This window comes from Monodon monoceros, unplaced genomic scaffold (genome assembly GCF_005190385.1).
Source record: "Monodon monoceros isolate NGI ecotype Baffin Bay Population unplaced genomic scaffold, NGI_Narwhal_1 Super_Scaffold_3, whole genome shotgun sequence".
NCBI lineage: Eukaryota > Metazoa > Chordata > Mammalia > Artiodactyla > Monodontidae > Monodon > Monodon monoceros.
Window position 1 is genome coordinate 1,203,565 of NW_021703780.1, and position 22,050 is coordinate 1,225,614.

Below are 22,050 nucleotides of genomic sequence, written 5' to 3' on the forward strand. Positions count from 1 at the left end.
CCTTCGCGCCGGACTGCCGCTCCTGCACAGGCCCTGCTACCCGCTCTTACAGCGCCGCTGTAGCGTGACTTTCGTTAGTTACCGGCGGGCCTCCCGCAGTCCCTGCGCGCAGGCCAAGTCCCCATTCGCGCCTTGCCCTTGGCAGGAAACCGCCCGACTGAGGTTCCCGTGCGCCCGACTCGAGGTGCGTCCCCAGCGCGGCCCCGCGCGCCCAGCTTTGCGCCCGCAGCCCCCTAGTCCCGCCAGGAGGCGCCCCCGGTTCGCCCCGCCCCGCCCCAGGCCCCGCCCCAAGCGGGGCTTTTAAGCTTTATAAAGTTCCTCTTTCGCACTTCGGAGGCTTAGTTTCGCTGCTTGAACTTGGGACTCACCGCTGCCCTCAGCTCCGCGTCGGGGGCAAGGTAAGACTTGGGTCGGGAAGGAGCACGGCTGCGAGGCGGGCACCACAGCGAACCTGGCGCGAGGCCAGAGGTCTCGGGGTCCATCTCGAGGGCAGCGCAGGGGCCCCAGTGTCGTCGCCAGCAGGGAGCACGCCCCTCGAGGTCGCCCCGACGCCCGTTCCATCCGCTCTTGGCCGGGCGCTCCCGCGGCCCCGGCGCGCATGGGTCGGCCCAGCCCGGGCCCGGGGAGGCCACGCTGTGGACCGGGTCGGATAACGAGCTCGTCGGGGGCCCAGGCGTGGCCGAGGTGGGGCCGTCGAAGGGACCCACAGCGGGAGGCAGGCTTAACCGCGGGGGACGGTCCCCCCGCCCCGGGGCTGCTTCCCGTGCTCCTCCTTGAGGGGCTCAAACTCACCTCGGCCTCAGGCTCTGGCTTCCCGGCTCGTGGTGGAAGAGAGGCGCTCCGAATTTCGGCCGCTCCGGGCCCCGCGCTCCGCGACCCCTCGCCCTACCCGGCACCTTCCCCGCCTCCGCTCTCCCCGGCCGGGCTCCGGCTCCAGCTGACGCTCGGCGCGCGGGGATCCCCCGCTACGAGGCTGCGCGGCTCGCTAAGGCTGGCTCGCTCTCAGCCTCTTGGGGCTCGCGGGGCCCACCTGATGGTCGCCAGCTGCCAGGGCTCAGGGGCAAAAGAGTGTGCTGGGGCAGAGAGTGCGGGTCCCGGCGAAGGCCGCGGGGGGAGCTGCGGGCGCCGCGCGCCTGGAACGCCGGCCCAAAGGGGAGCCCGCGTGCGAGACACGCCGGGCCACCAAGGGAGTGGGAACTTGGGAGAGGGCACCAGTGGAAACTGACAGTGGCGCGGGAAATGGACTGGCCTCGGCTCGGGCCCGGGCAGGGGAGCAGCAACTACGAGTGCGCAGAGTGTCACGCGCGGTGGCGGTGGGATGGGGAGGGGGGGCGGTGGGTGCGCGAAGGCCAGAGCCGCAAGTCTGGGCAGCGCGCGGGCTGCGGGGCGTGACAAGAATGGAGAGTCCGGAAGGTGGGGTGGGAGGACAGCCTCCGGGGAGGCGGCAGGACGGCGCGCGCCCAGGGCACCAGCCGGGCCGGCTGAAAGGTGCCTTCTCTTGGGACCTTAGCCGCCCCCGACTCGGTAGCGCGCGCCTTGCCGCCTCGGAGACTCCGGGGCCTCGTGGTCATTGCCGGAGGGCGGCCCTCCTCTCCCCCGCAGCGCAGAGCGGGCGCAGGAGCGGATCTTGGGCGCGCGAGGGGACTGTGCCGGCGCGCTGGACATGAACCTGGAGGGCAGCAGCCGAGGCGGCGAGTTCGGCATGAGCTCCGTGAGCTGCGGCAACGGGAAGCTCCGCCAGTGGCTGATCGACCAGATCGACAGCGGCAAGTACCCGGGGCTGGTGTGGGAGAACGAGGAGAAGAGCATCTTCCGCATCCCCTGGAAGCACGCGGGCAAGCAAGACTACAACCGCGAGGAGGACGCCGCGCTCTTCAAGGTGCCTGGGGCGCGGCTTGGGGGGGTGGCGGGGGGCAGCGGCCCGCGCGTCCCGACCTGACCCGGGCTCCGCGGGCCCAGTGCGAAGCCGGCAGGCCGGCGGTTCTCAGCGGGGAGGGACGCGCGGGCGCCCCGGAGCGCCGGCTGGCCAGCGCCCCAAGCCCTGGGAGAAGGAGAGGGTTCAGCTTCTCTAGTGACTCGCAGAGGGAGGACCCGGTCCCAAGTCGGAGCGTGTGGGGCGCGCAGACCCCTAGGGTCAGATGCCGGAGGCTCGCCCACTAGGGAGAGGGGTGGTCCAAGGCCGCACCGCTGTTTCCGCCGGATCCTCTTTGTGAACCTCTGGATCCCTCTTCGCCTCCCTTGATCCACACGCGTCTGTGTTTCAGGCTCCCCTTCTGTGAACGCCGGTGGGTGTGCTGGACTGTGCCCCTCACTGTCTGGTCTCTGCTCCTCTGCGTCTGTTCTCTCCCGTCTCTCCCTGAATATTTTTTCGTCTTCTCACTCTCTGTCTCCGGCCTTCACTCTCCTACCTCTCTCTCCTCTCTGGTCCTTCCATCTGTGTGTCTCCCAATGTCTCACTGTCTCTGTCTGACTCCCTCTTTCCAAGTCTCTCTGGAAAGTTCTGTGCGGGTCTCTCTCCCGTCCCCATTGCCTTTGTGTTTCTCTCCCTTCCGCTTTCTCCCCTCTGTCCCTCTCAGGGTCTGTCTGGGGGTTTCTCTCTTGTCCTCTGTGTGTGCCTCGCTGTCCTGTTTCCCCCTCGGGCAGTTTACCCAGCGACCTGCGCATTAGGGCCCAGCCCTACCACCAGTGGGCAGAGCAGGCGAAGGGGACTTCCTCAGGGAACTGGCGTGCAGAATACCTCAGATCCCCTGACGTCCAGAGGTGCTCTATGGGTGGGCCCTCACCCCACAGCTCTGTCCCTGCTTCCAAGCCAACTCGCGCCAGACCCTGTGGGTGGAGCCCTTCCAGGGGTCCTCCAATCTCACCCGCCTTTTACAAACACCTGCTGTCTTTCTGTCCCACGTTTTGGGCAACAGTGTGAACCTGAAGCCCCTGACACCATTCTTTCCTTTACAAATGCAATTCCCAGATTCTTTTTGGAAAGACCTGGATTTTAACTTTTTCCCCTCTTCCTTCCCACCAGGCTTGGGCGCTATTTAAAGGAAAGTTTCGGGAAGGCATCGACAAGCCGGACCCTCCTACTTGGAAGACACGTCTGCGATGCGCTCTGAACAAGAGCAACGACTTCGAGGAACTGGTGGAGCGCAGCCAGCTGGACATCTCTGAGCCCTACAAGGTGTACAGGATCGTGCCTGAGGGGGCCAAGAAAGGTGGGCTTCCTGGGTCGGGCCGCCTCGCTTTCACTGTGAGGGTCCCTTTCTCCGCTGCTTCTTACAGCGCCTGCCTCAGCCTCCCATTCACGCCCACAGGCGGTTCGCCCAAGTTCTCTGGATCATAAATTGAAATTCTCGTGGTTTTAGTGCAGAATAATTTCTCAGACTCCAAGTCTCTACCTGTGTGCGTGCATGTGTGTGTGCTTTCCAGTACTTCTGCTACGATACGGGCCAGATTTCCAAGCCAAAAATGGAAAAGCTGTTTGAAGCTTTACTCCTCCATCAGTCTCTCTTGATTAGCCATTTTGTAGAAGGGAAGCGTTCGTGATCCAAATATTGTTACCATTCATAGTAATTTTAGAGTGTGCCATGGTCAACTGGGGTGCTTATTCAAATTCACATTCCCACTCGCCAAGATTCTGACCTATGTGTCAGAGTAGAGCCCAGGAATCTGCAGTTTAAACAAACCGCTCGGTGACCCCACTAGCCGCGCATCTCGCTGGGGAGCCCTCGAGGCCACAAGGCCCGCCACGCACTGTTTCTCTACTACTATGCTCCATACATACATTGGACCTTGTGGGAACCAATTTAATGGCCTGGATAAATAATTGCCCAAGGAAACTGTAGAAAAACGCCTTACTTGTCAGTACTGTGTTCTGCATTCTAGGAATTAAACTCTCAGGTATTTTTCTAAGCCCTTCCAGTTCCCGTTTTCAACACTGTGCGTCTCCCTTTGGCCCAAACACTCAGGAGCGAAGCAGCTGACCCTGGAGGAGCCACAGGTGCCCATGAGCCGCCCGTACAGCATGCCGGCTCCTTACTGCTCACTTCCAGCCCAGGTACGGGAGGCGGGCAGGGCTTCCAGGAGGGGAGGCGGGTCTGCGCGAGGCCCCGGGAGAGACCTACAAGCAAAGCAGCAGAACTCCGTTTCTGCTCTTTGTCAATCGGCCAAACCAAATCCCGGGTCATTGGATGAACGTCTCAGTTTCCACCTGGTGTTGCTGGTTGGAAGTTAGGGAGGGGAGGGTGGGTGTGTCTGCCTGTCGGTTAGACTCTGAAATCTGGGAAACCGACCTTAGAGTCCAAGATTTTGGGAGCAGGGCTTTATCATGTGAAACCGCAGGGCAGCTGATCCCTGCAGACGCTTCTGATGTGAATCACAGCTCTGTTTTATTCACTGTGCTGGTAAAGGAAGGCACATTTCCCTGCGGTACTTTGGTGCCAGGTTTACCCATATGATGAAGCCTCACATAGGTCATCACTTTACAACACTGTCTCCATTGTGCCTTTTGGTTCTTCATGGCGGGTTTCCACCAAGCCTCTTTGGAAGATAAGGGAGCTCCCGAGGAGTCTGGGGGCTCCCCGAGGCCATCCCCGGGCTGGTCGCTGTCCCCCCAGCTCCCCTCTGGCCCCCCAGCAGGCTCACACCTACATGATTCCGCCCCACGACCGAGGCTGGAGAGAGTTCGTCCCTGATCAGCCCCACCCGGAGACTCCGTACCAGTGTCCTGTGACCTTCGGGCCTCGCAGCCACCACTGGCAAGGCCCAGCCTGTGAAAACGGTAAGGAGGGAGCTGGGACAGTTCCTGTGGCCAGAGGGCCTGGCCCCGCCTGGTCTGTCCTCTGTGCCGTCCCACGGCTCTCACCTCCTCCGAGCCGCTAGGAAAGGCCCCGCATGCGGTGAAGGAGGGAAAAAGCCCCCAGAGGAGGACACCAAGGTTCACTGACGCCTGGTCTGCTGTGTGCCAGGACCCAGGCTCGGGCTGCCTCGTGGAACCTTCTTTAAGCATTGCAGGGATCTCGCCAGGCCCCTGAAAACTGCCCTGCTTTGTATAGGGATTCGCTCACAGAATGCAAGCAACGTGCCCGAAGCTACTCGGTGAGAGTGAGGGCTGGGTTCAACTCCAGATCTCCCAGCTCCGGAGCCAGGCCACGTAGGACGGGGTGTCAGGTTTCAGACTGGTTGGCTATATGTTTTAAATTAGCTACTTAATAAGTTAACATGTTTCTTCCTTCCTGAATAATCTTAAAGTTTATGTTTTAATCTTGGGCAAAAAGTAGTCGGTTTTGTCAGTCTTCCCAGAGAAGACTAGACTGTCCCTTAACGCTGACTGTCTCTGTCTACACTTCTGTGAAGTCAGCGTCCTGCAGCTGAGCCCAGGCACCCCCTCCACAGGGACACCAGGAGATTATCGCGCTGGTGGATTTCTCTCAGGCAGTGGTGTGCCCACGGCAGTTGTCACTGGGATTAGAGGTGATAGTAAGAAGGGGATGAATAAATACTATGAAGAAAACAGAAAAGCTCTCCACAAAAGGGTGCCCGGTTGGTGTTGGCGCTGGACTAGATTAGATGTGGTCCCCCCGGAGGCCTTCCCCAGACGTCAGGATGAGATCTCTCAGCGAAAGCACTGATTTGCTAAGTGCAGAGAAGATTTCACACAGTACGTTCGTGCAGCAAAGCACAAGCTTGCAGGACTTTTGAGCTGTTATTGAAATAGAAATCCTGAGATCAGTCAACACACAGATGGTCTCGTGTGTCCTAGGAGTATTCTCTCCTTTTTCCAGCCAGGTCCGGGTCACTCTTGGCTTGTGGGATTGAAGATGTATGCCATTATTTAAGATTTGTATTGAGTGGCATGTTTACAAAAAAGATGAGAATTTGGTTTTATTAGCTTCTCAAGAGTGATTAGCAGTGAAGGTTTGTTTTCCGTACTGTAGTGAGGGAATCAGCTGACATTGGACGGGTTTCTGGAATTCAGACCCGGGTCCAGGGCATGAGCTCTGCTGAACTAGTGACCCTGGTGAAGAGACAACGCCTAGAGCTGTGAGAGAATAGACTGGTGGACATATCTTGAAGCCTAAGTGACATTAGATGATGCGCCAGCACAGCGAGGTTCTACCACATACTCTTTCTCTGCTGACATTTAACACAGCACACGGCAGCTGTGCCGGCAGGGACGTGGCTCAGCCCCTCCTGGTTCCAGAAGCAGCGGTGAAGGGAATGCGGACAAAGCCACGGGCAGGGTTTTGATCCGGCTGTTGGGCGTCAGATCTCACGTAGAGAGACCTGGGCTCACAGCTCTGCCGCGAACTTGCTATGTGAACAGGGGTGAATCACGCTGTGTCTCTGAGCCTCAGTTACCCTGCATATCAGTGACGGAGGAATGTTGGTCAAACGGCACAAACTTCAGTTAGGAGGTGAATATGTTCTGTGGCTTCAGCCTGGCGAGCACAGTTAGCAATGCTCTGCTGTATTGAAAGTTGCTAGGAAAGTAGGTCTGAAATGTTCTCAGCGTGCGCGCACACACACACAGGTAATGATGTGAGGCGCGGAGGTGTTAACTAACAAAAAAAGGAAGGAAGGAAGGAAAGAAGGGAGGGAGGGAGGGAGGGAGGAAGAAAATGACAGAGGGCGACTCCAATTTCCCTCCGGCTGTGAAAAGGCTCCTCCCTCCTTCAACCTTGGTTTTCCCGACTGGACCTCGGCCTCCTTGCCTCTCGAGGGCCCAGGCCCTCCCCCACCGGGCTGGTGCACCCCCAGGGACCCGCGGGCCCCCTCAGGGAGCCGCCTCCGCTCCCTCTGCCTCCGAGGGGCTCTGTCTAGGCCGCATCTGATTTTTATTTGCAAATGCAGGTTGCCAGGTGACAGGAACCTTTTATGCTTGTGCCCCGCCCGAGTCCCAGGCCCCCGGGATCCCCATAGAGCCAAGCATAAGGTCTGCCGAAGCCTTGGCCCTCTCAGGTGAGTGGGGCTCCCCGGAGGCGGCGTCTGTGAGGGTCCCCTCACCTTTGGGTGGATTCGTGGGGTTGGTGAGCTCAGCTGGGGCCTGGAGCGGGTGGACGCCTCTGACTCCCAGCTGGGAGAACAAGGTTAGCACAGTTAGCACCGAGAGGCCGGCTTCGGACCCTGATCCACTTCTGCAGGCTGGTCTGAACTGAGTCATTCTAAGCTCTGTACTGGCGTCTGACTGTCCAGAAATGTGCAGACCCTCCAGTTCCGTTTACCGAGGGCCCCCCTACAGCCAGCACCCCCATGACGCAGTGCAGCTTCTTGCAACAGCACAGGGGCTGCTCGTTTTTAGAAAGCTCATCCTCCCTGCAGGCTTAGCCACAAACAGTTGGCCCCATCGGTTTCCCGGGACGCGAGCTCTGGGTTCTCCGTCCTCGTCACGCTTGGTGCCTCAGTGAGGAGCATTTTGCATCATGTGTCTTGCAAACAAATACAGATCAGATCTGGCTTTTAGAGTCTCTTCTCTAAAGGAATCCCCATACCTCAGCGGTCTCGCCTGTTTTAAGGAAGATACCTGAGGTTTACTGAGCACGTGTAGTGTATGTATATTTACTTTTTAGATAATGTTTTGATTGTTTTAAAATGAGATTTGCATATATTGAAAATGGATAGCTTAAGCTTCAGAATTCTCACCTTGCCCCCTGGCCTCTTTGAAAATCAGCGACAGAAAACATAAGCTGAATTCTCAAGGTTTCAGGAGAGGAGAGCTGGGGGCCCTTCCTTGCACCCAGGGGAGCTGGCCCACTGTTAGGCTCCTTTTGGTTCTGAGACTCTGAGGGAAGCTTGCTGCCTTCCTTCTTAGCTGCTCCTGGACAGTGGAGGGAGGAGAGGTTTCTGAGCAGAAAGGCCTGTTTGTTTTTAGGAACTTTCAAACCCTTTTCTTGAGCACATAAGACTTGTGTGGGTGCCTGAAGAGTAGGAAATAAACAGCTATTTATATCCCCGCGACCTCGTGATTTCTGATGACGTTCAGTGAAATGAAACCTCGAGTGGCCGACACCCACTCCTTGGGGTTCACAGCGGCAGGAGTCACAGAGGAGGCTTGAGGCAGTGATGTGGGTTGTTTGAGTCTCAAAACCTGCCCTTGAGGGATGAGAGGCTTTTGTGGGTTTCTCTGGGTGTGCACAGTACAGACTAGTTACCAGCCTGGCCCGTTGTTCAGAGGACTGCCACCCGCTCAGGTTTGAACCCCCCAGTTACTGTGGGAGCTGTTGCCTCTCGGGAAGCCCTTTGGCACTTCAGGTCAGTGGCCCTTGGCAAACCTGGCTTGGTCCTTTCAGCCCATGGGTCGCATTTTAAAGAAGGTTCTAAAATCAGCAAAGTTTCAAAAATGAGTTCATCTCGTTTAGTGTTTGAGAAGCACAGTTCTAGAGCCAGCCTCAGACTCAAACACAAAGCGAAGTGGGTCTCAGCAGACTTTACACTTGGGACGTTTCCCTCACGAGGTAATTTTATTATACAAGTGGTATGTATACAGTGGAAAAATAATTTAGAAATCAGAAAAGCAAAAAATGGAAAATAGAAACGTCATAGTCCCACCACCCAGAGATCACCACTGTCAAGGCTTATGCTTCCCAAAACTTCAACGCGTACTTGGATGTGTATAATTTTTTTAATGTAACTGGTATCATATTGATATTTTAGGGTAGTTTTGGATATGTGGACATATTTGCTTTTTTTTTCTGAAACACCATTGTACTCTTTTTGCTGGTAGAAATTATTTAAACTTAGGGTTTACTTCTTCCAAACTCAAAACTGATTGCTGTGCTTAAAATGAACTTTTGTTCGGTGGCACATGACTCGCTGTATTAGACCTAAGTGTCGCCATCACCACCCCTGTGCTCTCCCCCCCAAAAAAAATCCATGTCCCATACATTTGGAAAATGCTGAGCTAGAGGACATTACCCAGACTCGTACAGAACTTCACCACCACGGGGTGAGTCTCCGGGAGGGACGTAAGGCCTTGCAACATCCGTCCCCCAGGCCCCTTCTTACGAGCGTCCCACCAAGGACACTTTGCTCTGGGCAGTCATTTGGCATCCTGGTGGGCACCAGCACCTTGACTCCTTAGCACTGACCCCGACGGGTCTGTGTTTGCAGACTGCCGGCTCCACATCTGCCTGTACTACCGGGAAGTCCTGGTGAAAGAGCTGACCACATCCAGCCCCGAAGGCTGCCGGCTCTCCCACGCCCACACCTATGACGCCAGCAGCCTGGACCAGGTCCTCTTTCCCTACCCGGAGGACAATGGCCAGAGGAAGAACATCGAGAAGCTGCTGAGCCACCTGGAAAGGGGCGTGGTCCTCTGGATGGCCCCCGACGGGCTTTACGCCAAGAGGCTGTGCCAGAGCAGGGTCTACTGGGACGGGCCCCTGGCACTGTGCAGCGACCGGCCCAACAAGCTGGAGAGAGACCAGGCCTGCAAGCTCTTTGACACGCAGCAGTTCTTATCAGGTGAGGTGGCGTGTGTCTGCCGGAATGGGCCCTACCTGTGAGGCTTGGGGAGGATGGAGCTGGCGACGGCACGCCTGCCACAGGGGGCGAAGGCCGCAGGCCACTCCCAGCAGGTCTTCCTTCTGTGAGGCCCTGAGCCCGCGGGGCCCGATCCCAGAGTAGGTCTCCCGTTGGTCCACCTGCCGCCCCATCAGAAGGGCTGTGGAGGGGGATTGTCGGGGGCTGTGGTTCAGGCTGAGGTCTTGAAGCGCCGGGATTCATCCAATACTCACCAACTAACAAGCTTCATACTTCACCGGCCAGTGTGTTCTCAGCAAGCACACCTGTTGGTGTTTCAGCTCTTTTAAGGGTCCTAGAAAAATCATAGGGTTCTAAGTACACTGTGAGCGTCCGTGGTTCTGAGACGTATCAACCCCGAGCAGATGCTTTCCAGCAGCTGGGACCACGGCGAGCGTGTTGAACTGATTTTGCAGAGGGGAAATTATGAGACGGTTTTGAGTTGTTTCTAGGTTTCAAATCACATTTTCCAGAGCCAGTAGGTTCTGTTTTCCTAGTTTTGATTTCACGACAATTCAGTCAGCCCTGGGCCGGCTTTTGTGAGGCCTTCGGCCACCTTCTGGTGGAAGGTGGTCCAGAGTTTCCACTTAGCTGTCCCCATTCACAGTGCTGCTTCTGGACGGAGAAGCGGTTGCCCTGCTGGCTACTGCCCGTCCTTCCTCAACCTCATTCTTAACTCTTCTCATACAGGCGCGTCCTCAGGAACACCCTATGTCTTTGGGCTGTCACGGGCCCCTCCTTTCCCTGAAGCTGCTTCGTGATTCAGTTCACGTGAAGCACAGAGCGCCTGTGAGCTCCACCGCCAGACACTCGCTCAGCCTTTGGGGCTCAAGTGGCCCACATTTGCTCAGGCTCCTCCAAATTCTCTTGCTGCTCCAAGCAAACATGTCCCTGGATGACTCACCCTCCCCCAGAGGCAAAACGGGAGGAAGAGGGAGAGCTGAGGCTCTGGTCTCCAGGCAGCCCCTCCCGACCCAAGCCGCGAGCTGCCTCCGAGCGGACTGTTCTGTCCATCCCGGGGCCCAGCATGTGGACCGAGGGGGGCTCCAAGGAGGGGCCGAGGGCCGCACCTCTGGGGTCTGAAAGAGCCCTGCCTTTGGATCTCCTCCAAGGCCGTGGGTCTTGGAAGCAGAAGACATGCTGGGCCGGGGGCTTCATCCAGGGAAGGGGCCCGCTTCTCTGGCAGGCGGGATGCCGGCAGTCGGCCTCCCGGGGCGGTGTGCTCGCTCATGCTTGCGACCAAGAGCTGTTCTGGCTTGGCTGCTTCCTCTGTGCCCAGGGCAACCTCTTATCTTGAAGTGTTTACTGAGGTTCAAGGAGGAAACTGTGAACTAAAAAGCTGCAGCTGTGCAGACCAGCCCCACAGTCGCGGATTCCCGCGAACATTCTCGAGCTACCAGGCAACTCGGCCGACTTTTTCAGAGAACTGTGCCAACGCGGCAGGCGTGGGTGTCACCTCCCACCTCGCACTGTGGAAGCTTTGCACACGTTCTGCCGAAGTCGGTTAGGTTTGATTTGAATTCTGGAAGAGAAGAAAGCAGGAAGTCAAATGGTCCAGTGAGTGAGCTAGAAACTTTTCTTCGGTTGAAGAGAACGGTGGAAACCTTTGAGATCCACCCATTCAGGCCCCGCAGGCTGCTGGGACAGCCCCGCCGCGCAGCGGCTCACGTCTGACAAGGCGGCAGCCGCAGCTCTGCAGACGGGCTAGCGCCTGCGTGAGCGCACTTCTGCTGGGGACCTGACGTTGACCCTAGAGGACAAGCAGGACAGCCGGAGGCCTGAGGGTGGGCAGGGACAGTGTCCCGTCAGGGTGAACGCAGGCGCCTTCGGGACACGCATCCACAAAGGTGGGCCCGGCGCTTCATCCAGCGCCGCCCTCCCATCTCAAACCCACGGCTGCCCCTGATGGGCTCAGCCTCCCAGATTCTGCGGTGCCCGAGTCACGTGGACCGCGGGTTTGAGGGCTTGGCAGCTCTGAGATGAGGTTTCTAAGTCATCCTGGCTCAAGTCAGAAAAGTCTGACTTTAAAGCACACTTTCTCCGTGTGTGAGGGACTCTTTCGGCTCCATTCCCTTTTCCTCCTTCACCCCTTCCTGCTGCCCTCGCCTCCTCTGGGTCCAAGGCTGCAGAGCAAGGTGCGTGGCCCCCTTGAAGTGAAGGCGGGGCCGCGGGAGAGACCCGCGTGAACGCGCGTGCGCACTCCTGCGTCTGCTCCCACTGTCCCCCCTGCTCTGGCCTCCAGGTCAGCGTGGGCTCCCTCCCCAGCCTGCGTCCAGCGCTCAGCTGGCTTTCTGAGAGGTTTCTCTTGTGCTCTCTGCAGAGCTCCAAGCCTTTGCTCACCATGGCCGGCCTCTGCCAAGGTTCCAGGTGACGCTGTGCTTCGGGGAAGAGTTTCCAGATCCCCAGAGGCAACGGAAGCTCATCACTGCTCACGTGAGTGTCCAGTCACCTTCGGGTGTTTGAGTTTCCCTGACCCTCGTCAGGGGCAGGGCCCCATTTAGAGGAGTTCAGATGAGAAGTAAGTGTCCAGGGACCTGGGCAGAGGGGATGGAGGGAGGGAAGGTGTCCAGTGAGTGGTGCAGGGGTGCAGCCCAAGGACCATGTGCCTCCCAGCCCTGGACATCTGCTCATCACCGCTGGGGGTGACCTCCAGCCCTGGGCGGCACCCATCCCATCTTTTTTATTTTTCAAGGAAATTGTCATATTCCCATTTTACAGGGTTATAAAAGGATGATGCTAAAAGTTGCCCTTTAAAATTCTTCACGTTTAATATTGCTTTTAAAATGCCAACCAGCTGATCTTCACTTGAAGGGAAAGTTTTTCCTAAGTGGGAAGCTGTCCACTGACTTGAGTATTTTGTAGGCCCCCTCCTAATGTCCCCCCAAATCCTCTTTTATCTCTGGATTTTTAGAAACTATTTAATTTTTGGAAACCAAGGGCCATGTGCTATTTGGAGGCGTGAAATCTCTCAAGGGCGTCAAGTCGCTCAGGCCACGGTCATGTTCTCCAGCAGAGCTTAAGACGCATTCACCTGTGCAAAGGAAACATCTTTCACAGAAAAGGAAAGAAAAAGGGTTAGATAGATAACATGTAGCATTAATTTGCCACAGAAAACAGAGTTTTGAATACTTAAGATTTTTGAATCTGAAATTTGAAGACTCTGTATTGCTACATACCTGCAAGGGTTATTAATGGGCCCAGGTAATGGGCAGCAACAGGTAAAAAGTTACATCAAATAGTAACAGAATTCAAGTCAGATTTTATTTTTTTTAACATCTTTATTGGAGTATAATTGCTTTACAATGGTGTGTTAGTTTCTGCTTTATAACAAAGTGAATCAGCTATACGTATACATATATCCCCATATCCCCTCCCTCTTGCGTCTCCCTCCCACCCTCCCTATCCCACCCCTCCAGGCGGTCACAAAGCACTGAGCTGATCTCCCTGTGCTATGTGGCTGCTTCCCACTAGCTATCTATTTTACATTTGGTAGTGTATATATGTCCATGCCACTCTCTCACTTCGTCCCAGCTTACCCTTCCCCCTCCCCATGTCCTCAAGTCCATTCTCTAGTAGGTCTGCATCTTTATTCCCGTCCTGCCCCTAGGTTCATCAGCACCATTTTTATTTTAGATTCCATGTATATGTGTTAGCATATGGTATTTGTTTTTCTCTTTCTGACTTACTTCCCTCTGTATGACAGACTCTAGGTCCTTCCACCTCATTACAAATAGCTCAATTTCGTTTCTTTTTATGGCTGAGTAATATTCCATTGTATACATGTGCCACATCTTCCTTATCCATTCATCTGGCGATGGACATTTAGGTTGCTTCCATGTCCTGGCTATTGTAAATAGAGCTGCAATGAACATTGTGGTACATCTAATGATGTTCCTTATTGAAATCTGAAATAAAACACTGTCTAATCTTAAACACACACCCCCTGCTTCTTGATTATAAAATCAAAAAACAACCAACCAATAAACAGAAATATAGTCCCCACAAACTTTAGAGTTTTCTCATGGATTCTCTCCAGCGATCGATAGATTTATTGATATAATAACTGATTCTTGTTAACAACTGTCAAAGGACTAAATGGTCTCGGTCCTGGTGAGTAACATCTCTGAAAGCGGTGGTGAGCCCCTGCGTCTGAGTCTCAGGGCTTGGACACACCGGCCTGGCTTGGTGAGGACATAGCCCCAGCTGGGACCATGAGCCCGAGTTGATGGAGGATGGATGCGTGTGCACCCAGGAGTCCTGCTCCTCTTATTATGGATTTAATTTTCTTCAGTTACCGCAAATGAGTTACGCTTAAGTCATTTTATGTCAAATAACATAAAGGCTCACGTTACTAGCACAATCGATTGGCTGAAAGCATTCGGATCTCTTAGATGCTGCAAATTCAGGAAAAGCTGAATGTTGGATACTTTCTGGTGAATGCGGTCCACACTAATAACCAAACTAGAGGAACCTTGGGTCAGTTAACTTCTCTTTTTCCACAGTAGCAGTTTTGCTGTTGTTTGGTTTTGCTTCTTTCTTTCTTTTATCTTTGGTTTAGAAATATACAGATTACCAGGTCATCCATGAATTGTAAATCACTGAGCCCCTCATCCCTGTCAAACTGCAGATGTGGAAAAATAAATCCATTGGCCTACATTATCCGATTACCTTAAATTTACCTTTAACTTGGTCGTTTTATCCGATTAGCTTCATTCAGTCCTAGTTTAACGTAAATTTCAAGCGGCGGCTGGTTTACAGGTACCATCTTTCCCTTTCCCTTCAACTGAAACCCAGAATTAAGTATATTCTGCTTATAGGTTGGCGTATGCAAGGACTCACAGAAAGTCAGTTCTCCAGAGGCTCCCAGTATGACGTGTTTTGATGAGTCATAGCACCTAACTTTAGACTTGACTGTACCCTTAGATATGGAGGGTTATTACAGGATGTTAGTTAAAAGAGCTCAGTAACATCTTTTTTCAATCTTTCACTAAAGGTCGAACCTCTGCTAGCCAGGCAGCTGTATTATTTTGCTCAGCAAAACAGTGGACATTTCCTGAGAGGCTACGACTTACCCGAGCACGTCAGCAGCCCCGAGGATTTCCACAGGCCCATCCGCCACTCCTCCATCCAAGAGTGAGGACGCCAAGACCAGAGACGTTGCTTCATTGTAAATGAAGAGAACAGCTGACTGAACCCCTACTTTTTCTTTTGAGGAATGTGGAAATTGGGGCTTCAGTCCCACACCTGAGGAAAACATTTAATTGACAGATGAGCTTTTTCCAAAAGGAAGAATGGTATTCAGGGTCTTCTGTAGACCCTGACGATAATGTGAAAACTGACTAAAATGTGTTTACATTTACTGAAATGCCATGTCCAGTTTGATGTGGACTCTTTCTTGCATGAAGACTGAGAAACCTGTGTTTCAGTGCTTACCACTAAGGACGGCATGAAGGCGCCCAAGTGCCGTTCTGTTTCTCAGGGAAGTAAAACCTAAGTTTGAGTCTGCTCTGCCCACAGGAGAAATGTACCAACACCTGTGGACGGCTGCTCTGTAGGAAATGCTTGCTGATAGAAGGACACAGACTCAGCCCTGGGGGTCCCTCCCCAGGATGGCCCCCGCCCACCTCCCATCCACACTCCCTATGGCCCCAGAAGCTAGTAGGCGAGACTCCGCTGTGTTTTCTTGAGCCAAAAGCATTAGGGCCGCCCTGAATAGAGCATTTTTTCTACCAATGACTGGTTAAGATAGTTGTCTTTTTGTCTCTCGTTCTATAGAAATTATTGCTAAATTTTTTTTTCTTAAAGACAACAACAAAAAGAGACAGCTCAGCAATCCGAGTACTAAAGGTGTATTTTTGAAACGTGGTCGACATTTCCCCTCTGGTCCTGCTTGTTTGTTAGGCGACCAGTTACCACGGCAACACTAAGAGGAGGAGCCCCTACTTGTCCCGGTGGCGAGTCCTGTAGGGAAGGGAGGACAGGGCTTCACAGGTTGAGTAGTTGCAGGCTCAGTGAGCTGCTTTGCTTATCGGTATATTATATGCTTCCTCATGCCAGTGACGGTTTGACAGGGCCTTAAAAATTCTGGGCTTTTTCCAAATACAGCTCTTCATAGAATTGCTAAGATCTCCACTTGCGTGCTTAAACCTGATCGCTTATTTGTTGTTCCTTCTGGAAAAGTAGAGATATTTAGACTGTGATGTAGCAGCTGTATTTCTGTCATACTGGGAAATAACTGCTGTTACTTTTAGGCTCAGCACAGGACTTGACAGTTCTCTTATTCTAGTCTATATTTTTAATTCATTCAACAAACTTGCATTAGACAGATTGGAGCTTTTATCCAGCTTAGTAAGCAATGAAGCCTGAGAATGTCATTTCTTTCTGTTCTTTCTCTTGAAGAAGTTTTTAGGGATAAAATAATACATATCAACTACAGAAAATATAAACTGTATAAAAGGGCAAAAACCAAGTGAATCTTCCTTTTTTCCAGGCCAAATCCTCCTCCCTAGAGCTGTCCACAAGAAGAGTTTGATTCTTCCAACACGTTTTGCTTTTCTATAAATATACATAAACTTAAAAAACCTCGGGGGTCTTTCGTGCACTCACTTGTATGCAGTGTTCTGTTAACCCCACGACACAGGCTCACCTCATTCTCCTCAGAGGTGGAGCTTCAGAAGCCACCTCGTGGTCATCAGCACAGTTTAAGGTGCATTAGCCACTCGGAATAAACACACTTGGACAGTAGATGGTATTCTGTGGTCTGCAGTGACTTATGCATCTTATAGATGCGAGTATTGGGGGTATATTACCCCAAGGGGGAGACAGATGAGCCACTAGCGCCCAGAGCGGTAGGTGTGTCCCGGCTGTGCCGCCCTCCCGGCTCTTCAAGGAGACGCTTAGTTTCAGTTGTTGTTGTGGGCCCTTTCCTTTTTCTCCCTTTTCAAACATTAAGCTGCTTTGACTCTGGAGTTACATTTTCTGGAAAATGCTGTTGGCCTGGGCCAGGCCCCCTTCCCACCTCCACACTCAGGTGCGTTGGCGTTCTTTCGTTCTGAGGGATCCAGAGCGTGAGGGGTAAATGGACTAATTATGAAACGGTCCCGATGAAGGATCCTGACCGCTGTCTCAGGACATTTGAGAAGGGGCCTCCTTCCCTGACAGTGGCCTCAGCAAACCAGAGTTTAGTTTGTTCGCAGAGTTTAGATGCTGCAGAGTTTAGGCCCTTGTTATTCGAAGGAGCTTTTAGGTTCGCAGGAGGAGAAAGTGTAGGCCACAGGGACGTTCCTGGCTTATTTCTTGTTCTTGAGATTTAGGAACACCATGGGCAGTAACTGGTGTCTTCCGGAACACTACGGAGAGCTCGTTTAAACCAAAGCTTTGGAAGCCCCTCGGTCACCGTACAGAGCACCCCGAAAGACGGCCCTGTTTGATACTGCTCCCCTGGGAGAGTGCACCACGGTGTGGGAATCACCTACACCGGCCGTGAGCAGAGCGGCATCCGTGAGGCTCAGGTGTGAACAAGATCTTCTTCCTGTGTCACTGCGTGCAAGCCTTGGTGCAGGTCTGCCGTGGGCCGATGTCCACGAGGCTGGTGATGGGGTTGCATCCACAGGGAAGGCTGCACCAGGGAAGGTTGTTTTTTGGTTTTTTGGGTTTTTTTTTGCATGAGTCATTTTTTTAGTAAAAATCCAGACACAGTTCAAAGCCCCTTCCGTTCCTCTTTGGTCACGTTTCTCCCCTTTCTCCACGGGCGAATGCCTCTCTGACGGTGGCGCACTTCCCCAAGCTCCGTATTTTAACACGCGCCCCCCTGAACGGCTTGTAGCTGGCTGGCGCCGATCTCAATGCCGCTTTCGGGCCGCCCTGCCACAGGCATCATTGCGCAGCTTGCCTTTTCCACGGCCCCTCTCAGAGCTGGACCCCCGTCAGTGTGCTCGGCTCTGCTGGTATTTCTCTTCCCGGCTTTCAGGAGGACATGTGTGTGGAGTATGGCTGAAGCTCAGGAGAGACGGGCCAACCTCCTCCAGGGTCAGCTCGCATCTTGCCTTGGACCCTTGGAGACGGGAGGGGCCTGACAGGTCACGGGTGCCCCCTGCGTCCCGCTCTGCAGGCGGAGAGGGCCACGTGGCTCCCTCACCCCGATGCCGCACTGTGCAGCCGCCCGGGCGCCAGGCTGAGCGTTCCTTGGACAAGCGTACATCATCGTGTCACGAATTCTGCTGTAAATCGCTTTTCAAAGCAGACTGATATTTGTGATAACATGGCGTTTTAGATACTTATGATAAATAAAGACTTTGTAAAAAAGTGATCATTTACGGGCCCGTGCGTGTTATTAATCCCTTATCTGGATAGCTTTTTAATACTTCCTCCTTCTGCTGCGTTCGGCAGCCTGTTTCCTTCCTGGTTCCCGTGAGCCTCGCTAAAATCAGATCTCAGAGTGCGCAGCTTGTTCATAAACACCTGCCCCCCACGCCCACCCTCCGATGCCCGCTAAGCAGGACAGGAACGCCCCTTGCCCCCTGGCTGCGTCTCACAGTTCCCGCAGAGCCGAGGACACTGTGTCAACATTTCCTTCGATTCTGTCGCTGTTGCTAAAGGGCAGGGGCTGTAACATCTTGAACGTGGAAAATGACATAAAGCCATGTGTGGGGAGCACAGATGAGGCCGTGAGCCCTCCTCCCCCGGCTCTGGCCGCTGTGACCCGCCCTTCAGCCCGCCAGCTCCTGTTCGCGGTCACAGTGTTAAAATCCTTGCGGCGAAGATGGAGTGGAGCTGTCAGCAGTGACTGCACTTTGCAGCCAGGAGCCCAGAATGTTAGCTAAGAACAATTTTGGATGTGCTAAGTGGTAACCAAACAGAAATAATGGGAAAATAAACTATGACACTGCTTTTGGGGGCTCTGTCTGCTCAGAAAGTGTGGAAGGATGTGAGTCAGTGTCACAGCGAGCTTTTTCACATGATCTATCAACTCATTACAGCTAAAAGAAGGTTTAAAGGGATTCTGTGCCCTTGAACTTGTTCTCAAGTAATTCCACACCTCTGTCAAGTACCACATTTGTAAGATTCCTTCACACACAGGGCACGTTTGGCTGCATTGGATTCAGTTTCCTTGACAAGTAAACCCTTTTATGTGGAGTGCATGAGCAAAGCATGCCTCTGCCAGAAAAAAATCATCACCTTTCACATCATCTCTCTGGAAAGAAACTCCAGGGGTCATACTAGGTCATTTTCTTCTGGGAGAAGCTATACCTAAATTAACCCTGGCAGCTGGATCAACATCTTCTGACTTAGAGGAGAGTTATGAATTCAAGGCTGTTACAGGCACCTGGAGAACTGGGAACTCTTTCAGTGACCCCTGTCCCCCAGGGGACAGTGTGTGTCCCATGGCTGTCCTTGGAGACTTCCTGGAGGGCAGAGGCCTTGGTGCCGTCAGCAGGCATCTGGCACAATATATCATAAAGTTCATTTTACCCCAGTCCTTGAGCGAATGGTCAGAAGTTTGGAATCTGTGGCCACTTTATGATCCTTGAAAGCTGTTACTTTGCTTCTTTAAAAATTACCATTCTCAGTTTCCCCCCTTTCCCATCTGGCGGGCATGATGGTGGCTTCGTAGAAAATCATCCCAGCAAATAAGACATCTTTGCCTCTTTTGTCCTCTCTTTCTGGGTCAGGTTTCCACAGCAACCTTCCTCTGGAGGAGAATCAGCAGGTCATCCAACACCTCGGTCCTCATTTCTCACCATCTCCTCGGTCCTGCTGAGCGGCCGCAGGGCCCCAGGCCCCTCCTCTCTCCTGGAAGACCTCTCCTGCTGCCACATGGCCACCCCTTTCCTCCACCAGGTCCCAGCTCTGACGGCGTCCCTTTCTGGAGGCATTTCTTCACCCCCAGGGAGCCTTTCCTGGTTGCACCCGCTGTTTGGCTCAATGAAGGGTAATGTTGACATACTGAAGAAACGCTCCTTCCATGTATACCCACCTTGCTCACTCGCAGGGCAGAAAGAGGACACTGTGGCTCTTGTCCTCCAAAGACACTGGCTCTTGTTGAGAAAGGAGTGGACTCAAGGAGACTGGAGTTTAAGAAAGATCAACCCTTTCAGCCCTTCTGGACTCAGATGCCCAGAGCCGAGGACAGAAGACAGAATGAGAAGAAGTGAGGGTGCAGTTGTCAGTGGCTCCCAGGTGAAGGAGAGCTGTCCTCTGTCTCCTGGAAGGAGGCTCTAGGGAGTGGACCTGAAAATAGCTTGTTGGAGGAGCAGTTCACGCAGGTTCAGAGGGTGGGGGCTGGGCGGGAGGAGAGCTCCGCGCACTCTGTACGGGCTGAGCGGTGGACACTTGGGTGTGTCTGAGTGGAGATCAAGCTGAGGACCAGTGCCCCACACTTTCTCCCCTGCCCAACCACCTGGCACCACAGAGGCAGCACCAAATGTAGTGCCAACTCAAGGAAAGGGGAGCGATCCAAAGTGAATTGAGATTGAAATTCCCTGTGGGAGTAAGAGCTAAAATGAAAATTACACTGTTAAAGAAAACATGAATTATATTTCTTGAAAACATTAGCCAAGGCTTCCATTTGTACCTGCTGCGTCTGTAGTATGACACTGGCCATTCTTTGTTGTAGTCGCCTATTCATTAATTTTCTCCCCTAAATAAACTGCTTGAAGACGGGCGCTGGGCCTCACCACGTACAGTAAATCCCCTACATACGAACCTTCAAGTTGCAAACTTTCAAAGATGTGAACGTGCGTTCACACGCCCAATCACGTAAGTTAGTTCACGTGTCTGGCGTACATTGTCACGTGCCTGCATCCTTGACAATGGTTGTACTTTCGTGTACTTTACTATACAGAGTACAGTAGCAGTACAGTATCTTTATTTCAAGCCCAGGATGTCCAGAAGCAAGTGTAAAAGCTGTAGCTGGGACTGCTATACTTTCCAAAGTCCTGTACTGTAAGATTAAAAATGTCTTCTTTATTTTCGTGTTTGTTTTTTATGTATTATCTGTGTGAAAAATATTATAAACCTATTACAGTACAGTACTACATAGCCAATTGTGTTAGTTGGGTACCTAGGCTAACTTTGTTGGACTTACAAACAAATTAGCTTACGAACGCGCTCTTGGAATGTAACTTGTTCATATATAGGGGACTCACTGTACCTGGTACCTGCAGGGCACCACACATGTGACTCGGAAGGATCTGTCCACTACATCCAGCAGTGTCCAGGGCTTGTGAGCTAAATGAAGGCCACATATAGAATGGGACACCATGTCCCATTTCAACATGTGCAGTGGAGAAATGTCTGTTACGTGGTTAGGTGAAAAGAAAGCAGGTTTTACAACAATGTGATAAATGTTGGAAATTTTTATGAAATCCATGTGTGAATTTTTTGAAGAGTCAAAAGTGTAAATTGTAACTCTGAGTGTTGGAGTGACGGAGATTTTTATTTTTCTTGTCCACTTTTCTGTATTTTCCAAAGTTTCTCCTATGATCATATATTTAGTACCAGAAGGGAAAAACAAAAAAGCACAAAATGTAGTCCTTCTAGGTTGGTATATCCTTTTCAATGTGTGTGTGTGGGTTTTCTTTCTTAAGTCGCTATATGGGGTCCCCAGTGGTCCCGTTTCCAGGGGACACAGAGCACAGGGTGGCCTTCCTGCCGGGAAGCAAGGGACCCCTGGTGCTCAGCCCTCCCCTGGCCCCAGGGGCTGCCAGTCTCCCGCCTTCCTTGGGTCCTTGTCTTCCTGCTATTTCCCCTGGAAAGACGATCTCCTCAGAACCATCTGTTCTCCACCATGGACGCTCCATATTATGCTTGAGGCCCTCTCTGGTCCCTCTGAGGTCCTCCCTAAGCCTCCATCACCTCCACGCTCCCTGGGGGACCTGCATCCCTCCCTCCCCCCGCCACCAACCCTATTTGCTCCTGCAGCCTCACTCTTTGCCTTGGGCCCCACTATTTACTTCGTGTGAATGGCAAAAGGTAGGGTTGCTTGAAAACAGGAAAGAAAAAAGCCTTGATGTATATTTTTAATTGTGGTAAAATGTATGATCTTTAAGCCCATGGCTCAGTGGCATCATGTACGTTCACTTAATGCTGTGCAGCCTTCACCACCATCATCCCCAGAACTCTTTTCATCTCTCCAACTGAAACTCTGTCCCCAATGACACTAACTTCCCCTCCCTCTCCCTCAGCCCCTAGAAACCACCATCTACTTTCTGTCTATGAATCAGACTCTAGGGGCCTCATGTAAGTAAAGTCATTCAGTACTTATTCTTTGTAACTGGTTGATTTCATGAACATAACGTCCTCAAGGCCCGCCCGTGTTGTAGCCTGTGTCAGGATTTCCCTCCTTTTTAAGGCTGAATAATGTTCCATTGTGTGGATGGACCACATGTTGATTATCCATTCACCCTTCTACGGATGGACATGTGGGTTTCCTTCACCTTTCAGCTACTGTGGCTAATGCTGCTGTCAATATGGGGGTACAATACCTGTTCGGGACCTTTCTTCTAATTCTTTGGGATGTATGTGGAATTGCCAAGT

The 22,050-nt window shown here is 52.9% G+C and overlaps 1 protein-coding gene across 4 annotated transcripts; it reads left to right on the top strand.

The window, feature by feature from the left end:
- The first annotated feature begins 343 nt into the window (after positions 1-343).
- On the top strand, positions 344-17,821 carry IRF4 (interferon regulatory factor 4). Of its 4 annotated transcripts, none has more exons than XM_029242634.1 (9): positions 344-398; positions 1,603-1,879; positions 3,023-3,209; positions 3,963-4,051; positions 4,630-4,774; positions 6,847-6,954; positions 9,103-9,456; positions 11,834-11,946; positions 14,507-17,821. In XM_029242634.1, exons 2-9 carry the CDS (start codon positions 1,664-1,666, stop codon positions 14,648-14,650), a joined length of 1,356 nt encoding a protein of 451 aa, XP_029098467.1. In that variant the 5' UTR covers positions 344-398; positions 1,603-1,663; the 3' UTR covers positions 14,651-17,821. The 4 variants fall into 4 exon arrangements, with proteins under 4 accessions (XP_029098467.1, XP_029098468.1, XP_029098469.1 ...); XM_029242635.1 differs by having other exon boundaries at positions 4,633-4,774; XM_029242636.1 differs by lacking the exon at positions 6,847-6,954.
- Positions 17,822-22,050: the final 4,229 nt, after the last annotated feature.

What these genes read in the sequence shown, in the direction of transcription:
- IRF4 (XM_029242634.1), top strand. Translation starts at nt 1,664, where the DNA reads ATGAACCTGGAGGGCAGCAGCCGAGGCGGCGAGTTCGGCATGAGCTCC. An exon ending in AGGACGCCGCGCTCTTCAAG is followed by an intron (nt 1,880 to 3,022) that starts GTGCCTGGGGCG and finishes CCTTCCCACCAG; the next exon opens with GCTTGGGCGCTATTTAAAGG. An exon ending in CACGCAGCAGTTCTTATCAG is followed by an intron (nt 9,457 to 11,833) that starts GTGAGGTGGCGT and finishes TGCTCTCTGCAG; the next exon opens with AGCTCCAAGCCTTTGCTCAC.